Here is a 26,428-nt window from a genome sequence, read left to right on the forward strand (position 1 = left end):
CCATAATAAGCTTATTATTATATGAAAATCATTCATTTATGAAACTTACTGGATGGTTACAGACCTAGGTGACACTTTTCTAGGAAAGGAACTAAATTTTTATTTCATTAGTGAGAGCGTAGAGAAATCCAGAAAAAAAGTCAGGAAGAACCATTTTGCCTGTCATGTAACTTTCCTGTGAACTCATGTTTATATTCAAATAGGCGCTTTCACAGGAGAGAGAAAGATACAAGATATACTTCCTGTAGTTAATCACGAATACATTTTTAAATAGGCCGGTTAACAAGTGTTTATAACTCACCTTTTGTAGCGACCAGCCACAGGTCTGGAGGTCTCCTGAAAAACAGATAGAATGTGAAGTACAGAGATGACACGTGAAACTGAACACAAGTTCAAACCAGAAGCCTTTTACACTGGCACTGTGCATTAGTGATGTGCCTTCTGAGAGACCAAAAAGAAAAAAGAGTAAATGAAGACGATGTAATCAAATTATAGCTGAGACAAGTTCAGCAACATTGTGCATTTGTTTGAAGATCCATAATGTAATTCGTCTTCCTTCTGCTTTTAGCAGGTTCTCCCTCTAATGAAAATGTCAAATTTCACAGGCACTAAAATGAAAGGATGAAGTGAGAGTTACGTTTTAAAGTACTGGAATCACTTGAGGATACAGTCAATACGAGAGACTCTTAAGAAGGCCCGGTCCACTTTCCGATGTGCCGCTTTCAAAGCTCTCGTTTCTCCAGAACTACCCTGGGGGTCAGAAAAACAACTCGAGCTGCCCAATCTCCGGAAAGCACTTCAAAACCCTAAAACACCACAAATCCATTTTCTTACTTTGTTTCCAAAACAATCTGCCCTCGGTTAGAAATAGCACACGGGGAAAATATTTTTGCAGATCGGGTTCATGCTAACAAGAATACGGGCTTTTTAGGCAGCTATACAACAGAATTAAGAGGCATTAGTAAGTCTGGTAAATGTTCACTTGGTTACCTTTACTGCACCTATAAGCACCCATTTGGAACACGCCTTTCAAGCTACACTCGTGTTTATCAAACATCACTAAAGCCGCAATCTGCATGCATTTTTACCTGACAGATGTCATTGTTTCACACATATTACGAAGGAAGATAAACTCTACATGAAAGCAGAGGTGGAAAGTTCAGGTCCAGAAAGTACAAATCCAGACCAAGATTTTATTTCAACCAAGCAGTTGAGCACTCTGTGAATGTCACTCTTTACATTAAACTGGTTGGTCGAAACAAAATCTTGGTCTGGATTTGTACTTTCTGAAGGCGAACATTCGACCTCTGCGTGAAAGTCACGTGAACATCCTCCCCATAAGATCTTATGAGGCACATTTTTTATTAAGGAGAAGCCGTTTCAGAAGTTTCTATGGCAAATGCCACAATTCCCCTTTTTCCACGGGTCAGATGAAGATCTGACCTCAGGACAGAAGAACCGAAGGTTTCAACACCTGCTTGTCTGAAGGCCCCATCTTTCAGCCAGGTCTGACCTACAGAGTGCAAGCTAATGCCTTTTTGACAAGTGAATTATGAACCTTCAGGCTCCAGCACCTGCACGACTGGCCTAGTCACCTAATTATCACAGCCTGGATCACTGGGCTCAGCTTGACAGCTGGATTACCAAGAGACACCTTACAGAGAATAAGCCAAATGTGTAGCCTTACTGATCTGGGGTCAATTTTACCCCCGCTGCCCTGCCCGCACTGATCCAACCGGAGAATGATAGGGGTGTCAGGGTAAAGATCAGCAGCACACGCGACTGGGGGTGTACGTGCCAAGCTAACAAGTAACACACTAATGACTAGGGGTGTAACGATATTACAAACCGAACCGAAATATCGCGATACACGAACCACGATACGTATCGCGAAACTCTCGTGGCGTACCGCGGTACTCTCACGCCCCCTGCTGCCCATTGTTGAGGTTGACGTCACTTGACTCTAACTAATTTAACCAATTTAAACACATCTTTATTTTATCACATTTGATTAAATTGTATTAGTAATGATGAGCTTTTGTTCTAAATTTTGTTCTAAATATTATATTCTAAAGTTAGTATTAGAATTGTTTTTTTCTGACTAGTCTATATTGGAGGTATTTATTTAATTTTTGTTGTTTACTCAGGTATCCTGACTGTACTAAAAATGTGATGGCAAAGTTAATAAAGAAAAAGTTTAGTTGTTCTTGTTATTAAGTGAATCTATTGTTCCTTAGCATTGCTGTTAAGATGACATCAACCCTAAACCCACAACAAACAGAAACCGAACCGAACCGAGGCTCCAAAACCGTGAACCGAACCGAACCGAACCGAGGCTCCAAAACCGTGAACCGAACCGAATCGTGCCTTTGGTGTATCGTTACACCCCTACTAATGACTCATTCTTTCCATGTAAGGATATGCAGAGAGCTGGAGGAATCAGTTTGGAAAACTTTCACTCATTCTGATTCGTCAGTTTCCTTCTGTTCGCAAACATGAGTCTGTACATATTGTTGACATGGACATGCCAAGGTCAACTACCGTGTTCCCTGCAGAGTGAAATGAAACCATACTTCCTCATGCCATTGGGATAACTGAAATGTGTCATTTGACAGAGTTTCTCTGTCCAGAACATCTCTTTAACGTTCCAAACTTATTGCAGTTTGCAGGTGATTGAACGTTTTTAGACCTACGGCTCATTTGACCAAATGCTCACGCAAAGCCAGGCAAGTTGCTCATTAAAACCAGACTGCAGGCTTTGAATTGTGCCACAGAGCTGAACTCAGAACCAGCATGTCCCAGGCACTGATAAAAGACAAAATCCAATTATGTTAGATTAGCTAGCAGATAACACCAGCACTTCTCAGAATATTCGCGAAGGCACAGCAGAACTGACAAATGCAATACAATGAGGGTTAAATGGCCGGTACTGACTAGCTTGTTTAAGTTCTCCCGTAAGTAAGAAAGGCTTGGTTGTCTGACCCGAACCTTTTTTAAACACTTCTGCAAAAACATCCCATTAAACTTGGGCCTGAAAAACCAATCATCTCTTCAAAGCTCTGAATGCCAGCGGTAGCACTATTAGAGACTATTCATATTTCAGAAAAAGCGAGAGACACATCACTGCAGCCAGGAGCTGAATGTGGAGCGGGAGGGGCAATGTGGAGCGGGAGGGGCAATGTGGAGCGGGAAGGGCAATGTGGAGCGGGAGGGGCAATGTGGAGTGGGAAGGGCAATGTGGAGCGGGTGGGGCAATGTGGAGCGGGAGGGGCAATGTGGAGCGGGAGGGGCAATGTGGAGCGGGAGGGGCAATGTGGAGCGGGTGGGGCAATGTCGAGCGTTATCATCCGATACCCCAATCCTAACCCTCATTATAAACCTCTCCTGCCCCTTGTGATAAGCCCCTCCTATTCGAGATTGCCCCTCCCACTCGACACTCGGCTCCCGGCTACAGTGAAATACAACTGGAAAAAGTGCCCATCCTCAAGGAGCGGAAAAGCAGTGCCAGACTGCCCCGGATACAGCCAGGTGGCGCTCTAAAAGTCCATGGGTCACTGGAGATACTGGTCGGCGACTTTACGCCTGACTGATGTGGACCATCCTCCGAATGCCTGCTGGGGTTAGCGCTTGGAAACTCTCACTCTGCCACGATGGTCTGAGCTTGCAGGCTCCTCCTCACGTTGCAGGAAGCACCACCTTCTTCTACACCTTATCAGGGGCACTCTCCACTGCTCAGGTAGTACCAAGTCGCCTGATCCCTGATCCACAGTTTCTAGACTCTGAAGCTCCATAACGTAGATGTTTCACCAAAACTAGAAGGGCAGCATAAATATTTCATTCTTAGTTGCATTGTGTTTGATGCTGCAGAGAATAAAACACTAAAAATACACTTGTTAGTTACTGACATTTAATATGAAATAGGCACAGAACCAAAAATACTCTTCCATCAATAAAAGAGAGGCCCTCAAAATGAGCTGCCGACACAAAAATCCGACCTAACAGGCTTAAATCAATGCGCCGCGTAACAGGCAGTGGGGGGGGAAACACGACTTATGAGAATATATGTCCTTTTTACGGCTTCCTGACAGCTTCATATTTCAAAGGCAGCTTGCCGATGCGGAGGTCGAAGCTCGCGACCTCAGTGCCGGGCAGCTCACGGGGTCAGACCAAAACTGTGAGCAGACAGAGCCTCAGTGTTGCCATACTAAACAGATAAGAGCCGCTGGGGTTCGAGCTATTTAAGATATTAATACGCACCCCTACTCTGGACACCCACATTGCAGGCACTTCAGATGCTGGACCAGTCCATCATCAACACATACAGACCAGATGGTCCATTACTCCTAAATACAGTCAGCAAGCATATTTCAATTGTAGTCCCTTATGTTATCAATGCTGCTGAACAGCCAATAACAGGCCCCGGGCGACCAGTTCAATATGGACAATGGAAATTGCAAAGCTTCAGTCAAAACGATGTTTATGGTCCATAAAACCTGAAGATGATGTATAAAGACTTACACGGCACAAAGCTCCCTTTGAACAAGTGGAAAACACAGTGATAGGTATGATAGGGAGTTCATTGGGTAACGTTCTCTCTCTCTCTCCCTCTCTCTCAAGGGATATGCAATGCTTGAAGGGATTTGATTTCACAACTACTTGGGGAAAAAAAAAAACAAAACACATGCACGCACACTGACGCATATGCACGCACAAAACATGGTTTAATTAGCCGGGCATTAATTGTGCATTACTCATCAGAATAATGCCGTAAAGACGAAAAATTGATTGCTGCAAGACGTAGAGAGATGATTTAAGAAAAAAGTTTCACAATTAAATCATCTTAGTCAGAGCATCTAAAATGGCTAAATGTGAAGAGAACAGGGGCGGGGATGACTGAGCTCAGCAACGCGGCACAAACAAGGACAGCAGGCAAAGGAGAGAAACACCAGGAGGAGCAAAGCGCCCCCTGGTGGTGACGGCCTTCCCCTTCATGCTCGCCGGGTAGCAGGCCTGCTCTTTCACTTCCACAGAGACCTCCTGAAGGGCAGGTGCCGAAAGCCTTCGACATACATTACAGGGGTTCGCTCCCAGTACGCAGTCACTGGAGGGGGAGGGGGGGGGGCGGGGGCATCAGGGGAAGTGACCCTAGGCACCCCGAAAGGCCACACGTGCCTGGGCTTCAGCTGTGTCTGATTACGCACAGGGCCCCCGTACCAGAGCTTGAAATCCATTATAACTCCTCTTCAGGCCAACGCCCCCCCAGCACCATTTAATTAACCCACATCTCTAAATAAATTCCCCCTCCCTCCCTCCTTCCCTCCCACCCCAATGTCACATGACTCAGTTTCTCATTCCTCCCAGAGGGAGTCTTACACAGCCGTCTCACGGAAGCCTCTGTATAATTATCACGTCGTTTGGGATATGAAACATAAATGTAAACAATAATCAATGACACGCGCAGATTTCTGATGATGGTGATTTAGCCTGGGGGCTGGTCACGCGGGACCTATCGCACGGGCGTGAGGCGACACGGCGCTCTGTGCCCGTCGCTCACGTGCCCCCACACGGCGTGGGCACTGCACGGCCGCCCATACGACTCGTCAGCGCCCCCTGCTGACAGCAGCAGGTAACCAAAACACAGAGTAAAGTCAGAAGCACAGCCAGGGAGAACGTTCGCCACTGCAAACGCCGAGCTGGCGGCCAGACTCGAACCCACAACCCACAGGCCATCTGCCACGCTGCAGGAGATCGCCGCAACGCAGGGGGCCCTTACTGTCACCGTGCAGGGCAAGGATGGTTCTAGCTGTAGGCAGAACAGGAAGATACCAAGGGCCCCCAGAGTGAAAGGAACATCAGTTTTCTTGGCAGGGGGGCCTTCCAAGGAAAGCTTTGCCTAGGGCTTCTGAAAAGATAGAGCCAGCCCTGGCACAATGAGCAAGTACCAGTTACCATATACCCCACCTTGGTCTGCTATAAGACACACCTATACAGGCGAGTTGGGGGGGGGGGGGGGGTGCCTGAGCATCTGCCGGAACTATTTAAAGTGCTGCCCTTTAAAGGTGTGATCTTCCTGAGCCCCTTTACTGCATGTGTCAAAGGCTTTGGGCACCTGTCCCTTGAAGAGTCTCCGCATGGTCCTGCACATGTATATAGATGAGAGGCCTCAATGCTCAAGGGCCCAAGGGCGATATGATCACTGTGCCTGACAGGGGATTTGATCTGACGACCTTCTGATCCCGGGCACAGAGCCCTCAGAGCCTCACACCCTCCCACTATTCCTTCGCACTATTCCGCTGCCATCCTGAAACGTGCACTAGGACTGACACACCTTGACTGCCACGGACAGCAGCGAGGCCTTCTGGGAAGGCGTGACCTCTGGCCTCCTGCATCTCAGTGTTGTGCTCGGGGGTCACGCGCTGTCTCACAAAGTTTCTCACACATGCGATCTATAAATATTTATCACTGCAAAGGCTCAGGGAGGTAAACGGCCGACCGCTGAGGCCGACACAGCTCCAGGGGACAAACGAGCAAAGATGACACAGACCAAAAAGAAGAGGAAGGAGAATCCCCCCCCCTCACCTGCAGTGAATGGGCCGCCCCAAACTCCAAGCTCATGGTCTCATTCTGGGTGGTGTTGAGCTGCGTGAGGGCTTCCTCCCTCTTCCTTTCCTTCTGGCCTTCATCACCATCATCATCCAGCTCATCCAGGCTCTGAAGGAACAGGAATCATACAAGAATGGAAGAACAAACCAGAGCTTGCCTTTATTTCATTTTTATTTTTATGTTTTATGAAATATAATCTGTAATACAAGCCTATAGTACTTCTACTTTGCCACACCTACAGGGTTGTTAAAGAAAATGTATGGAAATGTATTTATTTAGAGCAGCAATCCTCAAGCCATGGGTCGCGACCCAAGATTGGGTCACGCCAAGTTCTGAAAGGGTCGCAAGGCAGAGTTGGAGGCATTTGAAAACCAGCAAGCTCCGATGCTGATCAGTGATCAGATTTCCCAGCCCCAATACTAGAATTAACCAATATTCAACGGGTCGGCAAATGCTTAGCAAAAAACTAGTGAACACTCATCCCATCCAAGACGACAAGCCACAGATGCTTAATTTAAAATTCACTGGCACAGCCAATCAAATCTGTGCGACAGGCACTAATTGGCGTAAATTGCAGAGTGCACTGCATGCTTGATCATAGTGTTAATTTAAACCTATATTTCATATAGGGTCGTAATTGAGCTGGCACAGAAAAAACTGGGTCGCGGCACAAAAAGGTTGAGAACCACTGTTTTAGAGTATTTGCTGCTTCATCGTAAAGTACATTTAAAGCTTCAGACTAAAATGACTGTACAGCACATTTAAAGCACGCACAAAATAATTCTCTCACCTGCATCAGAAGGGTTAATAATCTGTTTACAGTATAAATGTTCCTGTGATAAGGGCTTTTGCCTGAACGCTTCTGGCGATAAAGGATTTGGGATCCCGCGGGCATTCTATTTATAACTTCTGTTATATAACCACACAGAGCTGTGAAGGTGCTTTAGTACGGTGAGAAAAACAAACGAACAGCCTAATCATCCGATTGGACATAGGAGAGAACTGGCCAATGGCGAGCCTGCCTCACTCTGGCCCGGAATAAGGATGCTGAATGGGAAAATGAGTAGGTCAATTAGCCTTACAAGGTGTGTGGGGCCGAGGGGGACAAACATTTTGGCAGGTGTTTGCTGCCAAACAGCTGAACAGCAGGTCCAGACTAAGGCCAGGTCCCTTGGTCATAACGACCCCCCCCCTACCTTGTGGGGCCGGACAGCGTGTCGTTGCAGCCCTATCGCATCCGGAGCTTGACACGTATGCGTTGCACGTGCCGCAGACCCCAGAGACGGAGAATTACCATCTAATTACTCAAGCCGTGGATGACAGCAGGACACCCAAACCTAATATTCACCTCATTTCAGCAACTGTAAATATCTGGAGGCGGGACGGAAATTAGTATCCAATGATGGATTGGAGTGTCAGCATCAAGCCTTGGCCAGTGTCCAACCCAAATGAAGTGCAGGGCCTTCGTCCAACATGATTGGTCATATTTGTTCTATTAGTTCCAGGGAAGAATCTCAGACCCTGAATCATAAACCAACGGCCGAGCAATGGCCACCGTGCAAGTCCAGCTTCTCTGATGGACGAACTGCTGTTTACAAACTCAAGACGCCACGTGGTCAGGCTACACCAGAGAAGCCCTGTATAGCCGAGAGGCAAAAAAAAAAAAACGGGAAGGAAAATGAATGTGCCAGATGACCACAGTATGGAAGTCGTCCATTAAGGGACAAAAAAGCTCTTCGCCAAGCAGAAAATCATAAATGTCATTGACTCTGGTTTACATTGTGGGAAAAGACACGATGGACCCTAATCATACCACTGTGAGCACGGCCGATAATGTAGAACACCACAGAAGCAAGGCCGAAATGACACCCATCCTGTTTTATATATGTGCAATAACAAATTCCAGGATTGTCTGAAAACTGGGGGGTAGGAATCAAACTGGTGACTTTTAAAAAAAAATCCCACTCCAGTTCCTCTGATTTAATTCCCGTGCCTTTTTCTCTAGACCAGAGGCTGTGCAGAGAATTTTACACAGGACAGAGGTCTGCCTGGGCGACGCTTAAAAAAAAATATGCGGAAATTATGTTAAAACAAAAACTTTAACGATTCAGTTAGAAGTTTACAGGGAGTTCAAAGAAATAACAGCAGTGTTGTTTTTAACTGTGTCAGAAACGGAGGCTACAAGGCTGAACTGAAAGCCAATTATTATAATAATTATTATTAAATCATTAATCCTTCTGTTATCTGGCAATAATCGCTCTTCAGTCACTGTCATATACTAACCCCAGATCAGGCCTACTAGTCTGTAATTGTCAATTACCAATAATATCGTCACGCCTCACAAGCCCAGGTGAAGACCATCTCTCAAAGTTCAGGGGTTGACGGGTTTCTAAAGCAGAAGTTCTGAATCTTCTTACAAGATGGAGGGCGAGAGGGTCATTCGGAGTGTGCACAGATGCTGATGACGATCTGTTAGTGTTAGGCGGCTTTTTAGCTTCTTCACCTCCCTGTGCTGGCATTGTTGTGGGTGATCGAAACAGGCGGGAAGAGACGCGAAGACTGGAGTCTTCTGACAGGTTTACAGCAGGGGAGCCCTTCGCAGAGGCCCGTCTGACTAGCACCGCGGCAGAAGGTCGATTCACGGCCGCGAGCGAGACTGACGGAGACCAGCACGGCTTGACACGGGGTTTAAGACGGAGGGGTTTGGCGGGACCACAGCTTGTAGGCTTTTTAATCATTACTGTGATTATGTCTGCCGGTTCGTCGATGAGTGAAGCACACGGAGCCCGCAGCTCTGAGCCTCGGTGGCAAACGGCAGCAGACAGACCCGCTGAAGTTACCTCGACCCAATCTGCCGTATCTCACCCAAAACCAAAGATGCTTATTTTACAATCATGATGTCTGATACACTTAAGGAACCCCATGTCAAATCAGCAGAAATTTTCACATGTACTTTTACTTTTTTTTTTTTTTAGATTAATTTCCCCTTTCCTTCCTTCCAGCAAGATCATATATACATTTACTTTCGCATTTATTGCATGTGTATATATTATATAAAGATATGGTTTACAGAGTTAGGAAACGAACGGACCAAATTTAAATAAACAAAATCAGCCTTAATTTGAGGGCATATGATGAATCAGGCCTCAGTAGTACAGCCCGGGTCCTGCAGATTGCATAACATTTAAATTACCACCTGATTGACAACAGTGACATCAGGGGAAATGACCCGTCATCAATTATGCAGCTAAGAGCAAAGACTGAGAGGGGAAGCCGGAGCACCCAGCGGCGCCGAAGGGCCGAGGTTAAGTACCAAGCGGCGAATGGAGCTCTGCGCGCCTGAAGTCGGGTTACTTCTGCTTACCCACAATGCACCACTGCATGATCCGTCAGAGACTGTTCGTTCAGAACCAGCGTAGACGGACCTCCTGATGGAAGATGATGGTGCCGCGCAGGTCGATGCTCTCAACAGCTATCAGGGACAACTAGAGGGGGAACCGCAATGCCATGTCACCCCAGCCCCCCCCCCCCCCCTCCCTTCTTCCAGAGCTTATACAGAAGAGGCCTTAGAATGGACATTCGTCATTCTGCCAAAGTGACTATGACCTGCATTGCGACGACTTAACGTGAAGTTTAACGTTTTTTTGTTTTTGTTTTTTTTATTAGCCCGGTGCAGATGATCCTCCAGCATGCAAAGCTGAACGCGGCGTTTGAGATTGAAGGTCAAGGCAAAGACGCTGCCTCTGGGAAATCCTGTCGTAAGCTGCTAGACGCCTGCGAATCGATTACCTCCTAAAGCCCCCCGTTTAACTCCATTACCAGCACGTCCATCAGCTGCTGGAGAGCAGCGCCGCACATCCACACCAGCGCGGGAAGACCGGTCTAATTTTCAAAGGTTGGTTCACAGTCGTTACCGCTGTGCAGATTCCCACCAGCCCAAGCAGGGCTAACCCAAGCAGCCGCTGGTTTTCAGTCTAGTATTTGCATATAAATGATAAAATTATAATACTAACAATGCAACTTTGAGTGACAGGCGATTAACACTTGGATTCAATGGGGTCATGTAAGCACACCATACTTTCTGCCAATGCGGGGTCTCTGTAGGGATACAGACGCCCATAATTCTGTGAGCTTTGGAAATAAGGCGCTTGATCAGAAGACGGCAGGACAGCTATGTCAAATGGACACAGGACACAAACTGCAAAATTAATCACAGACCTTTTTCAAAAGGGTTAATCTCCTTTACATACATTTCACACATAAACAAACAAATCCCCGTTCGGAAAAGTGGTCCCCAGTTGGCATGTTTTATTCATGGTGAAGCGTCTGCTATTCAGGAGACGGAGACGAGGAATCCGGCACTCGATCTCGACTCGGAGAGCTCGCTTCGGCCAGAGCGCGCCAACTGAATGCCAATCCATGTGCCGTGGTCTCGCACACACAATCGAGGCAAGAAAACAAGAGGCTTCAATGGACACAATGTCAATAAAAAGTTATTACAATCAGATGAAGGCTTAGCTCTGGAAGAGGTGTTTGGAATTCACACTGGACAGAGAGGAAGCACATTGTGCGCTGGTGGAAACAGCAACAGAATTACATCTTTGTGTATTTAACTCTAACTGCACACTGCACCAATGTGTAACTTATGTTTGGGAGATGGAAATGCACCCAGAGGGTTTGAATCCTTTGTGCAGAGCTACTGTCAGCCTCTTGGTGAAGAAGCATTACCTAAAAATAAGGTGACCAGCACCGTAAATTTAAGTCCATAATCGTTAATTGTGTAAAGCGCCCTGACAAATAGTGACCAGTAGGCGAACGAATCACTGGGCGCAAGGACTTGAGTTAACCCTCCTCACGTTACTTCCTGCATTAAGGCCGCATCCCATGCGCGTGGCAGTAATGACGTAAAGGGGCGGAGCCTTATCCCATTGCCAGGATGCATTTACACATCAGAGGGGCTGGGAGTTCGCCTTCTCTCACACCTAATTACCCACTGAGGCATCACGGCGATGGAAAGCTCCTGTGTCAGCGATAAACGAAACATCACAAAATCGGCAGGATCTCGCCAAACGCAGCTGCCCCACCGCAGGCAGGATGGCAGGCTTCACTTTGAGAGTCATTCCTTTGAAAGTCAACCTCGACAGGCTTCTCGCCCAGCACCCAGAAGCTAGGGAGGAGCAGACTTCGATGCGGACCTAATGGGCTTTTCCAGGCTGGGGTGAAGGTAGTGCAGAGACCTGGCCGGCCGGATGTTAGACGGTGGTCTCTCATCTCTGGGTGACTCATCCGTTTACCTGCTGACCGGAGAGGTATCGGGGCAAAGCTGGCCAGCCAATCACGACGAACCCCGGGCTGGTTACGAGCCGCGAGCAGTCATGCAAGGCGGCTCAAGGCAAGACAGATGAACTGCTCTCATTCCTCGCGCAAGATTTCTTTCAGTCACACCAGTCACTGATCCACAAAAAATAGCAACACCTAACGGTAATCTTTAGCATGCTCTAAAAACCGCAAGACAAAAAAGGCACCTTATGAAAAGGCCAATAATGGAACACGCGAGGTGATATAGGAGGGGCATCCCACAGAAGCAAGCACTAGACATTGGCTACCAGTCTTACAGACTTACAAATGAAATAGAGCGAACAGCCATCACTGGCAAGGGTCTAAAGATGGGGGTCAGGTCTGTCAGCGGATACCTCCTCCCCCGGGGTGGAGCTCCGCTGCACAGCAGGGGAATTTTACTTAATGAATCATTCCCCGAATCGTTAGCCAGATCCCGGTGCATTGGCTGACCTGGAGCGAGCTGATGGCCGCATTCGAAACAGCCGAGCTTAACGAAACTGCAGGAGGGAACCTCTTACGTGTCTATCTCACTGCATTCTCGGCAAAAAAGATGCTTTGAAATCGTTGCTGCAACTCAACAGGAATGCCGACGGAGTGCATAATATGAGCAGGAAGAAGAGAGCTGTATTTACATAAGTGCAAAAGGATATCTTCCATGTCAACCACCCTCCGATGTCACAATGCCACCGGAGGCTGCCGCAGAATCACAAATTGAATTTCGTGCCCATAACTTGCAAGGAGAGTGAAACTCGGTATGCCTTGCGGAAAGCCTGCTAAAGTACTTAAAAAAAGACAAGATCCCCGTTCGAATAATGAGTTGCTCTCTCCGCCTCAGAGGGAGACCACGACAATCAGACACTGTTGCATCTAGCCGCTAATCCCATCCCTCGCCACGAGTCGCCAGTAGGGACACGCCCTTCCTCCTAAGGTTTGTGCTTTGCTCCTGGCCAAAGCTCCCAGAGTCCATGTGCTCTTTTCTGACACCATCTCAAAACTGTGCCGACCACTCAATTTCCTGACTGGCTGTTGCGCGCTCTCCCGCCTTGTTTGCTAAGCGGGCTACCCGAGGCCTCTGGGGAGGCTTGAGAAGGTTGTGTTTTGGAGAAGAGAGAGTAAGAGAGCACTATGCGAGAGGGAAAAGAGTGAATCACAGGCTGGGTGATGCCATCCTCCCAGCGGCACTGCAATCACTGGGACATTCCCAGTATTCCCATCTGGGAGTCTTAGCTGGTAACGACCTCCAAAGAGATACTTGACCAACATCTCATCCGCTTTATAATGTACAACTTGTTTCTACCATATTTGTATTCTTCGTCGACTTATCTAGGTCACGACATTGCGTTTGTAGGCTCTTATGGGACACGCTTTCAGCAAACGGACACGTCAACTTGAGGTTTTCCCACCCTAATGACCCGAGAACTATCTCCTCCCCAGTTAATCTCTCAAAAGAGCACAAACAAGCTGTCGATAGACTGCTATCAGGAGGAGTGTCAAGAGGGCCAAAATGAAGATGCATTGGTCTATCGATTTCAGGAGCCAGACGCACCACCATTCAGAGAGCTCAACCAAACGAGGCGGGGAGAGGGAAATCGCAGACCAATAGTCTGACTGAGGATTATGTCAATGGAAGATGAACACGATAAAACCATTAGTAACTGCTTGCCGAGTTATCCTGAAGATAATGAATTTATTCAAACTCAAAACAGATCAGGCAACCAAGACCAGCACAGGCCCTGTAGCCCTGACAAGCGAAGCCTCATCCCAGCTCAGAGCTGTGTACTTAATTCCCAGGTCACATGATCCGTCCGCCACCCTCTCCAGAAAGGATCTCACAAGCTGTACATTCCAAGAGCAAGAGAAATTAATAAAAGAGCCGCCCCCCCACCCTGGCTTTGTCATCTCTAGTCATCGGAGACACCTTACATTAAGTACCGGCAGGTAAAAACTGAAAACTGGCCCGTTAGATTAAAGTCAAAATGTTTTATTTTGACGCCAGACCAAGTCATCGCTGGCACATGAGGAAAAGCGGGAATTCTAGATGAGAGCAACATACTGAGTGCTGAAAAGGATCCAGTCCAGAACCACTCCTACCCACGGCGTCAGCGAGGAGCAGCACACTAACGTCTGGGACCCCCACCACCCCCGGGTTTGTTTTGGCCTGTTCTCTGCATTTCTAAACCTAATATTTTTTTAAAACACTAAGGACTGTTAGGTTGATCTGGAGGGGTGAAGGCAATCAGTAAGCAAGTAAAAGCAGCTCCTTGCGGTCAAATGCGAGATACTGGCTGGGCGTGCGATTTAAAATGCAAAACGGCAGCACAGATTTTTTTATAGTGGTTGGGAAGCAGAGCTTCGTGAAACGGGACACGAAGAACCGCAAGGCTGGAACCTTTGGCCTCAGAGTGATGGTTCAACCCAATCGTACTTATATCACTGGGCTCTCGAGAATGAAATCATGGACAAAAAAAACCTAATACTTTAATACCGAATACCAAATCAAACACCATAAACAACCACAGTGACTTTTTTTAAACCTTGTCTATTTTCCTTAAGATCACTCACACGCATGACTAAATTCTCCAGGCATCTCCGAGGGATTAAATTGCTCCATGGCTTCATGTGAATGAGGCAAACGTTTGAAGTCATGTTTTGAATCCAGGGACCTTTGAGGAAATGTTTCTAAAATGCACGAATATAATCAAAAACCTAAACCCTGCACCGGTATCGAGTTGCTTGAGAAGTTGAGGTTGTTGGATTTAGAGGCGTAAAAAAGAATCTATATCCATTCGGCTCTGAAACCACAGATATCTATACGGCAGCACACAGGAGAAAAAGCAGCTTAATCTGGCATGAGTGTTCACCAAAAAGACATGTGGACTTATACCGGCAATCAATCACATGTGAGCAAGATTAGAAAACTGACCAAACCAGCACAACTACAAAACCAAAATTGCAAAAAAGCTCTTGGGCACAAACAGAGAGATTCAGCCAGAGCTGCTGAGCAGAATCTCAGTAGGAGCAGAGGGTCAGACGACCCCCCCCCCCTTAAAAGCCAGCAAACCCAGCCGCCGTGGCCGTCGTTGCTGCTACAACCTGACGGCACCGTGCACCTTGTAGGTTATCCAATCAGCCACCAGATAAATTAACACAGGTCATGTCAGGACGCCCAACACACAACACCCCGGGCTGTGTTACAAAGTCACAATTATTCATTATTTGCCAACATTAATTAGAAGAAGGAAAACCGATGTAAGGGCAAAGTGACACCCCCATCCCAGGCGGAACGAGGGACATCCATCCCGACAGCGGCATCCACACCATGGAGGTGATACTCCATCAGTGTAAAAAAAATGCCCTAATCCTCAGTTTCCAGAAGAGAGCGCGAATTTGGATCACACGCAACCCCTCCACCCCCCCCCCGCCCCCAGACAAAAAAAAAAAAACACATCTAAACACGTTTTCCCGTGACCTCTGGTGGGAAATGTTACAAGATTCCAAAAACAAACAGCCCCGTCGACTGAAATACTTATCAAGTGACTCAAGATGAGGCAGCGACACGGGAGAGCTTGCGGAAGACCCAACGACGCACATCTCCCACAGTTATTTATCGCTTCCACGCAGATGGGAAGAAGATCTGAACACTTCTCAAGCGGGGAAAAGGCATTACAAAAACATAAATTAAGTCAGACAGATTTGGGGGGGAGGACAAGGCAGTCAGGGAATAACAATTTGAGGTGCATCTCAGCTAACTGTCCATTGCCACTCGAACGCTACGTTCAAAGAGGCGCACATGAGCAGCCTTGTTTTCCACCAACTATCCATAACAGGAAATGGCAGAGTAATGAGATACACATGGCTTTATTTACGCCAGTGGAGAGCCTGAACACCTTCATTAGGGAAGGAGCCATCAGGACCTGGAAAATCATTCATTAGTCAGTCGCATCTATTATGGTATATTAAAAAAATAATAATAACTAAACACCTTTTAAAATGGTGTGTGTGTGGGGGGGGGATTAATATATTAAACAGCAAATGATTTAGCCAAAAAAATAATTACTTTTTTTTAATTGGGCAATTACCTAGAGCAGAATGGAGCATTTTCCTTAGCCAAGTTAGTCCCTTAGAGTCAGATCTGTAAGGGTTCTGATTGGCTGCCCAAAGCGATGCAGGAGGCGGTCCTATAACCCTAACAAAGACTCCGCCCCATTTCCTCTGCAGACGGCCACGCCAACTCCACCCAGTTTCCTCTGCAGACGGCCATGCAGGAACATCGCGACCTTTGTCCCCCCAGCAAGTCCAGCCAGATACTCCTCATAGGTAATGTAAGCACATTCCATCTTCAACCCGTAAATAAATTTGTAAGGAGACTGGCTGTTCCCTTTTTTCTTTAAAGACACTAAAACACAATGATAGGTAACACACCCAGCTCCAGAGATGACATATACTTAAATGCCCACGATTTAACTTTAACAAGTGAACAAATTACTTTGGTAATATTCTACATAAGCGCGAGGCTCCGTACATAAGTGCCTCTCGCTAATAATTCCTTGCAAAGTGAGACTTTTAAGAATGTGCTTGTAGGTCATGCCAACCTACCTCTTTCAATCTGAGGACTTCCCTCAGGATAAAATATGCTGGGCGGGGGGCACAATAAAATGTGGGGAATAGGAGTTCAGGTAGCGAATACGCACCCCATATTGGTTCAAAACATTTCATTCCTCAATACGGGACGATCACGTAAAAAACGGGACAAGGGACTCCATACCAACATTAATTTAAACTCAGTTGAACCATCTCTGTCCATACCAGCAGATGCAGAAGTCTAGTGGCTAAAGGAAAGTGATGCATTAGGCAGGAAGCAGACTAAAACGTGGCTATGATATATAACTTTCATGTATGTCATGAGCGTAGCTCCACACCTTCTAGCAGTCAGCATCACTATCTGTGAAACACATGTGAAAAATGGCCCAGACATATGAATTACCTGCCAAGCCATTTTATACCAGCTAAATGGAAGACAGTGAATGGACAAATACTGCCTGTGTGTGTTAGAGGTGGAAAATGCATTAAAAAAAAAAAAAAAAACTAAATGAATCCTTTTGTTTGGAAAATTTACACCACAAAGCTGAGAGGTATTACCTCTCCAGTAGGTATGGCCTGATGACAAAATGGATGGATTTTACCAGACAAAGCCTCCCGTTCTGGCGCTCTTCACCATGAATGGGGGCCCATTGTCGGGCAGGAAGGAGCAGGAACGGAGCCGTCTGAGCCAGGGCCACCAAACAACATTCCCCTACAGGGCGGGGTAGGGAGGAAAAGTGGCAGGATTCGCCCCAGCGGAGCAAGCCGAAACGTGACCGGTGGCTTTACTGCGGTAAAAACCTGGAGGACTCGTCCCATGATGCACGCTTTCCTCAGACAGGAAGCGCCAAAAGGGATTTCTATTTTTCAAGGGATATGAAGGCTTTATAGGCCCAGGCATCCACCCCTACGCTGATGCAGCATGACTGAGTGTTGACTAAAAGGGACAGAGCACAGAAACTGGGACACTCCTGATCCCACTAAAGTGGAGCTTCAATCTCAGCCACAGGAGAAATCGAAGTCAATTCATATTTATATAGTGCCTTTCACGATACCTCACAATGCCTCAAGGCACTTGACGAGAATGTGTGTCAATCGGGCGTGAAGATGATCAGAGGATGTTCACCAGAGCTACGGATTTTCTTTCGTCCCGGAAGCAAGTGGGATGCCTCTATGTCACTCTGATCCTTACAGGGTAAGGGGGTCGACCGGAGTTCAAGCACTCGTCTCACGTGACACAACGAAAGTGGACACTTTCCGCACTGAGGCCGGCTATAACGTTACATCTCGGTGTAAGGAATATCACGGCATCATCTGTCCCCTTTCAGACCACGGTTCTGAGCGAGAAATGGACATCTGATAAAAGGGACACCCACTAAGGCATGGGTCAGTGCTTCCGGTCACACGGCAGTTCAGACGCTCATCTGGCCTGCGGCCATGAAACCATGCAGCCACAGAGCATCATCTGCAGTCGCGGCTTCTGACAGATTTAATTACGAGGTGAGGGAGAGCCCTCCATGAATTTATACATGAGCACCCGTGGCTCTGGCTGTAACGCAGGTGCAGGCAGAAACTGCCGAATCTCTCAGGAAGCCGAGCTTTTAAACGGATAAGGGCCACATGACTACATACCTCCTGTCAAACAGCTACTCATTATTTACAAGGAGCAGCACTCGGGTGAAGAGCAGACATATAAACAAATGTCTAAACCAAAAACTTTTATTTAAAAAAAATAATAATCAAAGGCACATTCTACATTCCGCATCAACTAAAGTTACCCATAATAATCATTCCATGTCATTTTGGAAATTCCTGAGAAATATTTGTTCCCCAAACACCGAAAACAAATCTCTTACCAAGAGCTTTTCTTAAAACAAGTCAGGAGTGACTCATCTGTGCTAAAGCTTTCTCAAGCGACAGTCATCCACCGCCTCGTGCTACGAGTTCGTTTGTGTCGCAACACGCAGAGTGATGTGCATAAATTGAGGTTTTAAGTGAGCTGATCTATCATAGAAAATGAGGGAACACCAACCCATGAGGGAACATGCAAATCACACTGAAAGTACTGATTCACAGCTTAATTACTCATCGTCATCATGATCATTATTATTATTACTACTACTATTACTAGTACTACTATTATGAATAATAGCTGTTAACAACAACAATAATCATCATCATCATCATCATCATCATCATCATCATCATCATCATCATCATCATCATCATCATCAACAACAACAACAACAACAACAACAACAACAACAACAACAACAACAACAACAACAACAACAACAACAACAACAACAACAACAACAACAACAACAACAACAACAACAACAACAACAACAACAACAACAACAACAACAACAAAGACCATAAGAACATCCTAGATCAGGGGTGGCCAATCTTATCCAGAAAGGACCGGTGTATGTGCAGGTTTTTGGGATAACCTGTAGGTCAGCTGTTCAAACCCAGGTGTGAGGACTCTTCAGCCAATCAGTCCTCTAATTAATGACCTAATTAGGGAGTTGCGGCGAAAACCTGCATACACACCGGCCCTTTGCGGATAAGATTGGCCACCTCTGTCCTAAAAGAATGAGGCCCTTGTCTTCTGTCTGAATCTTCAGGCTTCCACATGCTAATGTGTTTTATGGCGTCCGAGTCCACCCACTCCGCTGCCGGTTTCCTCCTCCTCCCTCTCCCCCCCCCACCTCTCTGAGCATTTTGGCCTTTTCCCCGTGAGCTATAATACCTCCGAAAACCCCAACCTGGTTGCCCGGTGATGGAACATTTACAGTGCGAGCACAAAAACAGCTTCCAGCAAAAGTGCACCAGGATGTCAAATGAGGTTCATCTTAAATGAAAGACCTAGCCATTCCACATCTGCACTGCGAGGGCTCACCTAGTGATCCTGTGGAACCAAGACTGAGCGTTTCAAACAGCCCCGACCACACAGGTCATTAAAACCATCCCATCTGACGCTTCTCCCAGACGGCTGGGAGATGAAGACACGTAATCAGCTGGCTCATATCCTGACTAGACATATACACGCAGCATCACACTCTGGCCTCGTTTAGCTGAAAAGGACAAGTGATTAATTAACAGAGACCGCCACCACCACCCCCCCCCCAGGGGCGAAGCGGAGATCCAAATTCCAGCCCTAAGCCCTTAGGAGGATTACTGCTTAACCATTACCTCAATCACGTAAACACTCAGAGTTTAATAAACCGACGTGATTCAGAGCGGCTGCAGCAGCAGCCTGTCAGGACAAGACTCACCAGCAAACCAGTTAGCATTATCGCAGTTTCCTGGTCAGCGCGCAGACTGCAGCAGAGCACAGATGTCACGGCCATTAGGCACCGCGATGTGTTCGAGTTTGAAATGGGGGTTTGTGGCAGAAGGGCGCCAAAGAGAAGTGGCCACACTGGTGTCCATCTGACATCACTACTGACTTTTGTTGGTAGTGTTGGGGAGGTGTGCGGATCATTGGGTGAGGATGCCGTGCCTGTTTTCGGAATGTCGCTGGTTCAAATCCCAGGATGGACAAACCGATGCCACCGTTGGACTCCTGAGCAAGGCCCCTAAGTCCTACTGCTTCAGGGGCTGTTTGATCCTGCTGTCTCATAAATGAAGGTCACATTGGATAAAAGTATCGGCCAAACAAAACGCAGCATTTTCGTCATAATGAACCATGAATCCTTCCAGCCCCGAGTGTTACCAGGCCCGAACTCCCCACGTTTTCTCCCCTGCAGAGCTCCACGGACAGCAGAAACCCATCCTCCCAGACCTCTGCTTCGTGCTTCTGCACCGGCGCATCCCACAGAGCCCCAAACAGGGCGGCCAGGGACGCGGGAAATCCAATTTGCTTGTATGCGGGTTTTGCTGCAACTCCTTAATTAGATTACTGATTAGAGGACTGATTGGCTGAAGAGTCCTCACACCTGGGTTTGAACAGCTGACCTACAGGTTATCCCAAAAACCTGCATACAAACCGGCCCTTTGCGGATAAGACTGGCCACCCCTGGCTTAGACCCACCTGTTAGACCCACCTTCAGCACAGTGACCAAGGCAGAGGCGCCCGGAAAGGAGGGGTGGCCCTCGGTTCAATGCGGACTTCAAAAGGCATGTGGCGTGTGTGTGTGTGGGGGGGGGGGGGAGGTGTCTGTCTGTGGAAGATTTCCCAGAAGGCCTTCTCCTGCTTGGGCCCCCACTTCAAAGCACCATGGGACCCACCACGGAGACGTCCTCTGTGCAGGAGGAAGCTTGGCTTTACGGTGAAGGATTCTATCAAAAGGGCCTCGGTCTAATCCCGCCTCTTTAAAGGTTACATTCCAAGACTTCTGCGCTCCCTCCTTTTTTATTGGTGCCTCCACTTTGATGTCTGCCAAGACGTAGCAGCCGGGGCTCCGAGAGGAGCCGATAAAAGCAAGGGGAGAGAAAATTTAATAAAATGAAGCAAGCGCCTTATGATCTTCGTTTCATCTCAATCAGTCAGCGACGAAAGTGAGTCAAGTCCACGGCCACGTGCTGGAACATCAGGCTCGTTTTGGCCGTTCGCAGTAAATGAGAAGACAAGGACGAGCAGAGAGCTGTCAAGGTGAAGCCAGGCCAGCTTCCACCTCATATAAAGAGCTACCTCACACACACGCATGAAACATCATTCTTACACCTATTCATACTTGGTTGACCCATTCTTGGGACGGGAAATGGCCTCGTCCCTGCATACATGTGTTTACACTACTGGGCCACACGAAGTAAGAGTTTGATGTTGGCTGATTCTGTTTATTTTATTCAAAGCAAAGTACAATTGCTAAGGCAGGGTCCCTGGAGAAGCTGGGCCTTGCTCAAGGGCCCAGCAGTGAAATCACTCTGTCAACTGTGGGATATCCTATCACAGATACAGAATCCTCACCGGCTGATCCACAAACCACCCCCAACAGACCTCACTCACTATACGTTGTAGAAAATCACATCTGATCTGAATCATTAGCTATATCTGTGGTGGAGATACAGGATGAAACATGGGCTCGTATTAGTGTAATTACGGGCACTTGAAAATTAATGCCCATACGTCTGGTGAAATATGGTGCCCGTGTTAAAATGTTAAATTGCTCTTTGCGGTGATAAAGAACAGAGGAATAAAAAGTTAGATTTTCTTAGTCAAGAGGAACAAAGGTCACATCTGGAAATGGATGAAGATGAAGTTACACCACAAAAGACAAAGAAAGAGTCTTAATTTTCAAATAAAGAACCAAAAGGTATGTAAAGTAAAAAAAACACACCTTACATTATAATAAAGGACCTTGCCTCAAGGTCTTTTATTATAGAGTGAATAGCATAGCTAAGGCATAGACAAATGTATTAAAAGCAGGTTTGTCCAGACGTTGGACCAGTACTGTATAATGTAATTCCATGTGAAGTCGCTTATTGGTATGTCCTGGTGCCACTTCATTAGGGCTTAAAAATGACCTTCTGGTCACAGTAACATATGCAGGCCTGTTGAAAAGGAAAGGTCACCCTTCACATTAAAAATGTCACTGGTGTTCTCCCAAAGACAAAAATCTGCTGGCCAATGCCAATTCTCTCACCAGTAAAGGTTGTCCAGCTTTCAGGGACCAGCGACATCCAGGGACAGGCCCAAATCAGGATCCCGAAATACATTTCCCAATTACGGTCAGCGATAAGCAATGGCTCGTGGCCTCAGTGACAAGCAGGAAATACGTACAGACTGGGGGGGTGCAGTAATATTTTGGCCTGCGAGGCCCACAGACCCCAAACACAGGAAAGCAGTCTGCACCTAAATGTCTACAGCGATGGAACCTCAAAATAGAAGTAGTAACAAGCCTTCTGAAGGCGTGTCCTCCAGTGACTATTCGCCATGACTATCCACACGTCCCCACCACGTCACACGTCATGAGCTGCATGGTCACTGCATGGTCACTGCATGGTCACTGCATGGTCACTGCATGGTCACTGCATGGTCACTGCATGAGCACAGACTTCAGCATGCAAATAATACCTCGGTCATACATCAGCACTACTCAGAGGTCATGACATATCAACCCACTATGACCATCTACTCAAGAACGGATAAGGAGACACAGGAAGATAATCATGCACTGAAGGGATTTACCAGCCGAAACCTACAGCGTTACCAAGAAATTTATCACTAGTGGGACATACTAAATATCCAACTGACACAGAAGAAGGTGACACATTGCTCTATATATTCCCTAAGTGAGGAATGACTCACTCTAATGATCTGTGGTACTTCAGAACTTTGTAATTAAAGGAGATAAATGGGAAAACAGTGTTAAAGAAGCTGTTCAACCACTTTGGGACCTAAAGGCATTCGACACTTCTATCCTATCGCAAGCAAGCTGACATGTACGGCCACTGTCAGAGATCTGGAGTACATAATCGCAGGAAGCACCAAATCCACAAACACTCATCAGGAAAATCCAGTTCTCCACAAAGTGTTAGGTGGCAGTCTTGTGCAAGACACACCCCCTCCCCCCTCTGAGGGCTTCCAAACTCACTGACAATCCACAACAGACACTCTGGCTGGAAGTAGGACTCAGAGGCACATCTGGTGCAGTAAAACAGAGACTGGCTTCCGAGGAAAGCGGAGGTGGGTCCTGTTCTCATATCGCACATCACAATCTGGAACAGTGCGTTTAAGCCTGCCCGTCTCATGCCATCCGAAATTCTTCCTCAGGTCAGAGGTTTCTAAGGGAAACGGGCATTTCTCCATCCGGATAAAAGGGGACACTGCAGCGGAATGTCAGGGATCGTGGAGAATCTGTGCAGGGATGCTCAGAAGCCACACAGGAAGGCAGTAATTAGCTTTTCACTGCCCCAGACAGCCGCCCCCCCGACACCTTCTTACTGGGCCTGCCTATGATTCCCAGCTTTCTTGTAGGTTGTTCCACATTCCACCGATCCACCTGAAAGCACAGCAGGGTCTCTCTGCCACTTCAGCTCTCTAATCCTCTTCCTTTTTTGGAAAAGAGGGGATACAGAACAACGAGTGTGTTTACCAATACACCAAACCCCCCCCCCCCACCCCGAAAAAAAAAAAAAAAATTACGGCCATTACTGCAGTTAGAATCCCACTGAAACCGCAGAATATGATTGCGCATTTCTGTAAGGACCTTTCACCGAATGCGACCCAAGCGCACTGGCACGCGCCCATTTTCCGAGCGCTTAGCTTCTGGCACGGCGGACCAGCTAATGACAGGATGCTGAGGGACTGGTCCGGCTCCAAGCGAAACTGGCCAGAGGGCAGCAGTTTGAGGCTGCCTGACGCAGCTCCCTGACCCTGGGGAGGAGCGTACCCCTGGGAGCACAGCACGTGCTCCACATACATGCCTTGGCACAGTTATTACTTAAACATGGGTTACCTAAACTGCCACACAATCAGACTATTAGTGGCTTAACTGGGAGATCCAGATCACTAAGCTGGGGGGGGATTTTAATCACAGAGATGCAACTGCCAGGAATATCTTCTTTCTTCATTGACATTGTGCAAGTCATGTTAATCAACTATTGGATGGAACAAGATGAAAACACGTTTTCCATATTTGCAACACTGCATATTTCACAATGTATGTCAAAATGCACGCAGGGATAAACCTTTGCCTCTCACATTAATAAACACATGATCCCATAAAAATGCTTATTTGTGCTTGTGTATTTTTCATTTGGAGTTAAGCTCTGACAAACCGAGGTACTAAACAGATTAATCTGCTCCTGTAACAACATCAGGAAGAAATAGTGCCGCAGAAGTGTCGGGAAAGCCGGGCTCACCTCGTTGGATGGGATGCTGACCACCCCGGTGGACCTGCGCTTCTCCCGCAGCTTTCGCTTCTCGATCTGCCCTTTGCCCTTCCGGGCGCTTGGCCCCGAGCTCCTCTTTTCCTTGCCCTTACCGGAGGAGCCACTTCCCGGTGACGGGCTGTCTTGGTCGGTCTCCTTGCAAACGCCGCCGCCGCCGTCTGCCAGCGGGGTACCGGGCAACTTCTCGGCCTGGGGTGTCTTTTTCAGACCCCCGCCCTGGAGATCGACAGTCCTGGTGGTCGGTAGCTGATGGGGCTCGTCGTCCGGCCTCCTGAGCGCAGACGCCGATGATGATCGGAGGACGGCATGGGACGGGGCGTAAAGGACGGACGCGGAGCCGCCGCGCTCCAGGTTCCCGCCGCCGTTGGCCTCGGAGCCCGCGGGCGCGATGCGCGCCTCGTTTTTGACGGGGCCCCCCAGGGATGCGCCGGTGGAGGCGGCGATGTCCCCCAGCATCTTCGCCCTCAGCTTCTCCCGCTTCGCTTTCCATTCCTCCAGAAAATCCGTGGCTGAGTTAGATTTAAATCCGCCGCTTGCCATGTTACGCCAAGATGTTTATTTGTTTATAGTGACAATCTAAGCAGTTTAAACTGTTCACTTTGCTTAATTTTACTGTGATATCTTAAAACAAAAAAAAACGATCTCTTATTCGTAACTCCTAAACCAATTTACAATATTGCGCACACTTGTGCAACTACACCCCAGATGATTTAAAAGGTAAATAGTACAAACGCCACAATAACGGCTGAGTTTAGCTGGATTATTCAATTACCCCCTTTTCTATGAGATCGATAAACTTTTTATGCAGTAAAACTCGGGTGAACACAAGCAAAGCTGCACTTGGAGAGTCTGCAAGGCTTTAATCGGCGCAAGTCCGTGCAGGTCCCCACACCGCACCAACTCTTCCGAATAAGAAGGGAAATGTTGGGCAAGTTGCACAAAGTCGGTATCCGGCCCTTGAAGGAGCAGAAAGCACAGCGGTAAGAAGCCCGAACGGTTTTACCTGGAGATCAGAAGCTCACGCTGATTTCTCAGGTGAGCAGCGTTTTACGGAGCGAAACGGAGCCCAGTGCCGAGCCCGATTAGTCACGGCGAGCCGCGAAAGAGCCGAGCAGGAGCCCCGCCCCCTCCCCTCCACCCAGCGGGAAGAGCCGAACCTACACGAAAGGAGCCGAACAGTCACGCTAGCAGACTCTCCTTTCGGGCTTATTCGTCCTGTCGGCATCAAACCTGAGTCACTTGATCATCCCACTTCTGCAGAATCGTTTCGCAATCCCGATTATTGTAAATGTGCGCTTTGTTTTCTCGGTTTCTATTATAATTTATGACTATATCACACACAAGACAATGTCAAATAACATTTATTTAACTGAATTATGAAGTACAAGACTGTAATTTACTGATTAGTGCGACCTAATGGACTGAATTGAAACGGTTTGCTTTTTATATTTCCATTTATATTGCACGGAATTGAATGAAATCACCATTTGAATTCTATGTTGTTTTTACTGACCGTGGTAGAGCTCTGTACGTATCCGTGTGAGAAATGCCCACTATTAATGACGCAGATCTTTTTAGAAGGGATTTCCAAGTCTCAGAACTGCGCGTTTATAAGGTGAATGAGTTTTAGGATAGCTAAAACTATAGGCTAGGCTAGTTATACGGTAACCTAAAAGTCAGCTTTCAGACTGGGCAAACAAGAAAGTGTTACGAAACAACAAAATCAGACTACTTATGAAAAAATGAAACGATGAAAACAGTACCATCATCAACGAATGCTTTTCAAATAGCAATTTTGGGCAACTTTTAGGAAGGTCTTGATATTAAAATAGAACAGAATGGAATTAAACGGTTTAGGTTTAAATATTTTGCACTGCATATATATACATTGACGGACTTCCTGCTTCTGAAAATGCATTGTGATATATTTAAACCTATATATGTATCACTAATATATGTACAACCGATTCATTTAAGACTTGCATAAACATATATCATATCTTGTTTTCTCGTTCGTACAGATATTGAAACAGGACATAAAAAATGCAGTTCTGCTGCACAG

The 26,428-nt window shown here is 47.1% G+C and overlaps 1 protein-coding gene across 1 annotated transcript in view; it reads right to left on the minus strand.

Moving 5' to 3' along the window:
- The window catches only part of LOC111843375 (PRKC apoptosis WT1 regulator protein), a 33,309-nt gene extending 7,825 nt beyond the window's left edge, over nt 1-25,484 (minus strand). Inside the window, exons 1-3 of the mRNA XM_023810909.2 lie at nt 24,337-25,484; nt 6,580-6,711; nt 302-336 (exon numbers count right to left, since the gene is read on the minus strand). Of these exons, the coding sequence (XP_023666677.1) occupies nt 302-336; nt 6,580-6,711; nt 24,337-24,906 (737 nt within the window). The 5' untranslated portion in view covers nt 24,907-25,484. The remainder of the gene's footprint in view (nt 1-301; nt 337-6,579; nt 6,712-24,336) is intronic.
- Between the last annotated feature and the right edge of the window lie 944 nt (nt 25,485-26,428).

The sequence above is a fragment of the Paramormyrops kingsleyae genome, chromosome 3, assembly GCF_048594095.1.
Source record: "Paramormyrops kingsleyae isolate MSU_618 chromosome 3, PKINGS_0.4, whole genome shotgun sequence".
In the NCBI taxonomy this organism is placed as follows: Eukaryota; Metazoa; Chordata; class Actinopteri; order Osteoglossiformes; family Mormyridae; genus Paramormyrops; species Paramormyrops kingsleyae.